A 5,305-nucleotide genomic window follows, 5' to 3' on the forward strand; every position below is an offset into this window, starting at 1 on the left:
ACCGGGAGCCACCGGTTCGGTGCTACCCCCGACAGAGCGGCTGAGGCGCCTCTCCCGGTAACCCCGGCTGCGGGGACAGCGCAGGGGGTCGGGACAGGGGTCTGAGTCAGGGCACTGTGCGCCCCAGCCCGGTGCCGCACCGGCTCTGGGAGGCACCGAGCCCTTCACGTGGGGCCACGTGCTGCTCAGGCGCCCATCGAGGCGAGACGCTCCCCGCAGGGCCAGCGATTGCGGGGACTCCCGGGGGGGACTGGGGTGCTGGGGACAACGTGCATCCCCGTGCACATGGCAGCACCGGGAAGGGCACAACACGGCCCCCCGGGATGGCACCGCTGCCATCCACACCGGCACAGCTTCACATCCACGCTGGCACCGCTTCTCCCACTCTGCCACAACGTCCCTTTTCCCGGCACAGGCACGGAAAGCGCCCATGGAAACCTCTACGGTGCTGAAGTTCTCGGCAGGGTGATGCAATTCAGGGAAGAAAAACCCCTTCTTCTCTGTTTCCTGAACGCACCGTGACCCCGGCAGCAGCACCGGGAGCGGGACGTGCTGTTCCCAAAGACTCAGGAAACCGTCCGACGGGAAACCCCCGGGGCTGCTCCCAAAAAACCTGCTGCTGCAACACCCCGGCTGCCGCAACACCCCGCCGGCCACCGCCCGGCTGGAGGAGCAGGTCTTGCAACACCAACTAACGCACCTCATCCATGTTCCACCGCCACGTCCCAAAGCTGCTCTGTCCCGTTTCTCGGGCAGCCGGAGCCGATGGCGTTGAGGTGACGGAAGCCACCGACCGCACTCGTGGAGGGGAAACCCCCCGCGTTCTCTGGGCGCCCCATTTCTGGGCAACACCCGCGACCTGGAACCCGGCTGCTCCGCCCGCCTGGCGCTGCGAGGAGGGCCGGCAAAAACACCCCCCCGGGTTTTTAACACCCGCGCCGCTTATTCCAGAGATGACGAGAGCGAGAGCGCCGGGCTTTCCTGCCTTTACTGCTGAACTTCCCGGGTGATTCAGACGCGGAGCCGAGGGGCTTTATCGCGGCTGCGGGGACGCCGCTGCCTCTCAAAGGCAGCGCATCCCTCACGGACACCCGCCGAGCAGGCCGAACCGCCCCGTGCCCGCCGAGGGCCAGGGAGCGGCACTCCTGCTCCGCCCTGCGTGAGGCTCGAAGGGACCCCCACGTCCCCAGGGCCCGGCGGAAACCCCCCGCCCTGCGCGGCACACGAGGCGGGCGGGAAGGCCCCACGCCGCCCTTCCCCGCCGGCTGCCGCCCGGGAGGGTCCTCAGCACCCGGCCGCGGCCTCCTGGGGCGTCCGCGAACCGATGCGGGCGGCGGGGAGCGGGGAGTGCCGCGCCGGGGGACGGAGGGAGCCATCATGGCTCCACCCGCCGCCAACCGCCGCCACAGCGCATGCGCGGCTCTGCCCAGCCAGGCGCGGCTATTGGTCAGCTACTCTGACAGCGCCGCGGGCTAACCCAATCCCCTCTCGGCACCGGGTTATTGGCAGCGACAGCAGCCTCTCAGAGTGCGCAGGCGCATGCCCGCCCGCCTCCAGCCTGCCGTGTACACTAGCCAATCGGATAGCGCGCAGGATGATTGCTCGGTTTCTGTGCCTATTACGAGGAAGTGCGTCACACACGGATCGCTCCTCTGCCAAAGTCCATAGAGGAGCCCGAGGCCCCGCCTGCTGCGAGCTCGCCTCTCCCCGCCAATGAGAGGCCGCCTTTCCTGAAGGGCGTGCGCTTCGCCCTATCGGCGTGCGCGGCAACCGGCCCCGCCTTCCGGGGGGCGGGCGTTGTGCTGTCCCCCCCCGAGCGGCGGGCGGGCGGGGTCGGTGCCGGTGCCATGGCGGAGAGCGACTGGGACACGGTCACGGTGCTGCGCAAGAAGGGCCCCAGCGCGGCCCAGGCCAAGTCCAAGCAGGTCAGCGGGTGTCACACGGCGGGGCGGCCTGGGCCGGGGCCTGGGCCTGGCGCGGCCGAGGACCGGGCGAGCCCGCGGCCCGGGCCCTGCTGACGGGGCGGCCGCGGGCAGCGGAGCGCTCACCTCGCACCTTTCCTTCTCCGCAGGCGATCTTGGCGGCTCAGCGGCGCGGAGAGGATGTGGAGACCTCCAAGAAGTGTGGGTATCTCGCGGCCTGGCTCCCCGGCTGCGCGGCGGGGGAAGGCCCGGGCAGCCCGGCCTGGCACGGGCCGTTCCCTGGCAGCGGTGCGGGGCGCGGGCCCCCAGCCCGGTGTCGGGCCTGACCCCTGAGCCGCTCTTGAAGGAGGTCACCTGGAAAAGGGGGGGGCAGAAGGCAGCATCCCCCAGATGAGCCAAAGGGGCTGCATAGCCCTGAGAGCGGCCAGGAGCCCCGGGGAGGGGGAGCAGCACCCCTGTAGCCGGCCTCGAGTTTCTGGTTGCCCAGAGCAGAGCTCTGGCTAGTGTCTGCAAAGCTCTTGGAAGAGCTTGCATCATCACAAAACTTAAACTCCCAATTTTTGCAGATTATTTCCCTCGTTGATAACACACACTTAAGGGTTTCAACGACCGCTTCTGTTCCTGAGGCGTTGCTCCTTAAAAACTCCCCGTTTCCTGTCCGATGTAAATTCTCAAGTTCTCTCACTGTAGGGATGAGATTATGATGATTGGAAATAAATAAATAGACGATCCTTGAATGAGGTTTAGTTGGCTTTGTCAAGAGACTGAATGTCAGAGACTAACGTGAGAGAAAGGATCCAAACTATGACTTAAATCCTGTGACTAAAATGAGACAAAACAAATAGTGTGGTTTTGAACTTTCTGCAAAGGTAAGTAGAGTTTACTTATAAAAGGCATCAGAAAATAGTTACTCACGCTGCCTTATACCTGAGCAAACAAAGTTCAAGTTCGAATGTTAACCCCCCCCATGCTGCAGCACAAACTTTGTGTCTGGAGTGAAGTTGGAATATTAAATCCCCAAGCAATAGCAAAATCTTGCCTGTCCGGAGTGAAGTTCAGCTGTGAAGTAAAGAAAGGGCAGGGCTCTGCCTGGCTGTGTTTAGACATTGGCATTAACAGGATTAAGATAACATGTTCACTGACCTGCAGCGGGTGGGATCTGGTTGAGATCAGTGCTGATGTTGGCACGTTGAAATCTTGGAAAGCTCCCTGGGATCCTGGGCAGCTGAGCGCTTAGAAAAAGCACTTTGATACTTTCTGGCGCAGCTCTGAGCCTTGTTTTGTTTGTCCTTGTGGTGTTTTTTTTTTTTTTTTGTTCTTGCTTTGAATGATAGGGGCAGCAGGCCAAAACAAGCAACACTTTATTACAAAGAACACGGCCAAGCTCGACCGAGAAACAGAAGAGCTGCACCACGACAGAGTTCCGCTGGAGGTGGGCAAGGTGATCCAGCAAGGCCGGCAGAGCAAGGGCATGACACAGAAGGACTTGGCCACGGTGAGTACGGTCCAGGGCCCGCTGGCCTCTGCTCCCGCTCTCCTGAGGGCAGGTTTAGGCGAAGGTGGACACTTTTCCTGTCCCCTCTTGGGCAGCTGCAGTGGGATGGTGTCACAAGCAGGAAGTTTGGTGAACACAAGGTCTCTGATAGCTGATCTCCAGGCAACATTAGTTAACTAGGAAGTGTTTCAGGGGTTTATCTGTGCAACCCTTGAACAGCTGCCTGGAGAGGGAGCGTTGCTGCAGCTGGTGAGCTGGTAGCAGGTTTTTTTTTTTCCCCTCTCCTCCCATCAACTCAGCACCGACGTGAGGTTTTTTGTACCATCTGGGCCTGACGCAGCGTTCAGAAGCTCACTGCTGTCCTAAGGAGCAGCAGGACGTAGTGTTACTGCTCCTCCTGAGAGGCTGGGCGAAGCAGAAGCCTGTCCAGGCTGGGTGTCACCATCGCTGTGACACTCAAATAGTGGAGGGAGGCGATAGTGGTGATGGAGTAAGCCTGGAAGTAGCACGTTGTGTTCCAATCCTGGCTTAATTAGAGGCTGTTACGTATCTGTGTGAGTACTGGGGGGTTGGTGCTGAGGGTTTGCTGTGTATGGAGCCAGTGTTTGAGATGTCTTCTCTCTTTTTAGAAAATCAATGAAAAACCACAAGTTATTGCTGACTACGAATCCGGAAGAGCAATTCCCAATAACCAGGTTATGGGCAAGATCGAAAGAGCCATCGGTAAGTTCAGAAATGAGACTTCAAAAATAGTGGCGATGTTTTCAGATCTTTTGGTTATGTTAATTCCATTTCCCACCTCAGGAACAGTTGCTGGCTGTAGGTTACTGTGGGTGTCATGTTGTTAAGCCGGGTTCTGATAAAGCTTGGATCTACTGACTGAAAGCAGAACTCAGAGCTCTCATTCTCCTTTGTTCTTCGTCTTCATGCATGGGGCTGTGCTCTGGGGACCACCCCTATATGCTTCCTGCCCCAAATCAGTGAGATACTGAGACCCATGAAGGCCTGATTATACTTGGGAAAGCATCTTGCAGCCACTAGCGTTGACGTTACTCTCCTAGGCCGGTTCAGAGACCGTTTTTAGGAAGACAGTCAGTGCACAAGCCAGAACTGCAGCTTTATCTGAAACTAGTCTGGTGCTCCTAGAAACTTAAGTAGGATTCTCCCTACCTCTGCTTCCCCTGCCCTCTTCTTTTGGATGATCTGTTCCTTATAGCAAAAATTTGAGGAAATAACGTTATGGGGTGAATAATTGGGAGCTGATGGTGGTCATCTCCTTTGTCTTCTTCCAGGCCTTAAACTGCGTGGGAAGGATATTGGAAAACCGCTGGAAACCGGCCCCAAAGGGAAATGACAACAAAGCCTCGAAATCAGTTCGTTCAGACTGATCTTGTCTGCCTGGTTCTCCTTCACCACCAGAATCTCTCTTTGTATTGCCAAGCTGAACAAGAGGGTTTCAGACTTGCTTTGGGGCAGGGCGGGGGCGGGGGGGAAATCTGCCGATTCTGTACCTGCTGTAAAAAGGCAACCTTAAAGAAGCGATTTTCCTGATTTTTGTTTTCCCTTCCTTCTTTCCAGTGACTGAAGAACTAAACCCCCCCCCCAAAAAAAATACCGCATCTGATTTGCCAGAAAACATGTGCGTCTTGGTGTTTAGAAGCAGCTAATGTTAAGACACTTGGGGTGGTCTGAAATGCGATTATTGAATTGGAAAAATCTGGGGGACGGGTGGGATATATTATATATAAATAATTGGGGAGAGTTTAGGGGGTTGATACGTGTCTGCGTTTGAAATGCTGACTTGGTCACTGCATCGCAATGACATTTTTGTTTGTTCCTTCCAGCCTGTTTTAAAGAGATCTATAATAATAAAGTTTGATACCCTGCA

General features: G+C 57.5%; 1 protein-coding gene across 1 annotated transcript; it reads left to right on the forward strand.

The window, feature by feature from the left end:
• The first annotated feature begins 1,799 nt into the window (after positions 1–1,799).
• Positions 1,800–5,305, forward strand: EDF1 (endothelial differentiation related factor 1). The gene is made up of 5 exons (XM_068413884.1): positions 1,800–1,925; positions 2,072–2,123; positions 3,257–3,417; positions 4,047–4,140; positions 4,710–5,305. The coding sequence occupies exons 1-5, from the start codon at positions 1,848–1,850 to the stop codon at positions 4,769–4,771; spliced, it is 447 nt and encodes a 148-aa protein (XP_068269985.1). The 5' UTR covers positions 1,800–1,847; the 3' UTR covers positions 4,772–5,305.

Source organism: Nyctibius grandis, chromosome 16, assembly GCF_013368605.1.
Source record: "Nyctibius grandis isolate bNycGra1 chromosome 16, bNycGra1.pri, whole genome shotgun sequence".
NCBI classification, from domain to species: Eukaryota; Metazoa; Chordata; class Aves; order Nyctibiiformes; family Nyctibiidae; genus Nyctibius; species Nyctibius grandis.

Excerpts from the sequence above, each read along its gene's own strand:
- EDF1 (XM_068413884.1), top strand. The coding sequence starts at position 1,848 with ATGGCGGAGAGCGACTGGGACACGGTCACGGTGCTGCGCAAGAAGGGC. Across the intron at positions 1,926-2,071 it reads CCCAGGCCAAGTCCAAGCAG|GCGATCTTGGCGGCTCAGCG; the intron begins GTCAGCGGGTGT and ends CCTTCTCCGCAG. Across the intron at positions 3,418-4,046 it reads CACAGAAGGACTTGGCCACG|AAAATCAATGAAAAACCACA; the intron begins GTGAGTACGGTC and ends CTCTCTTTTTAG.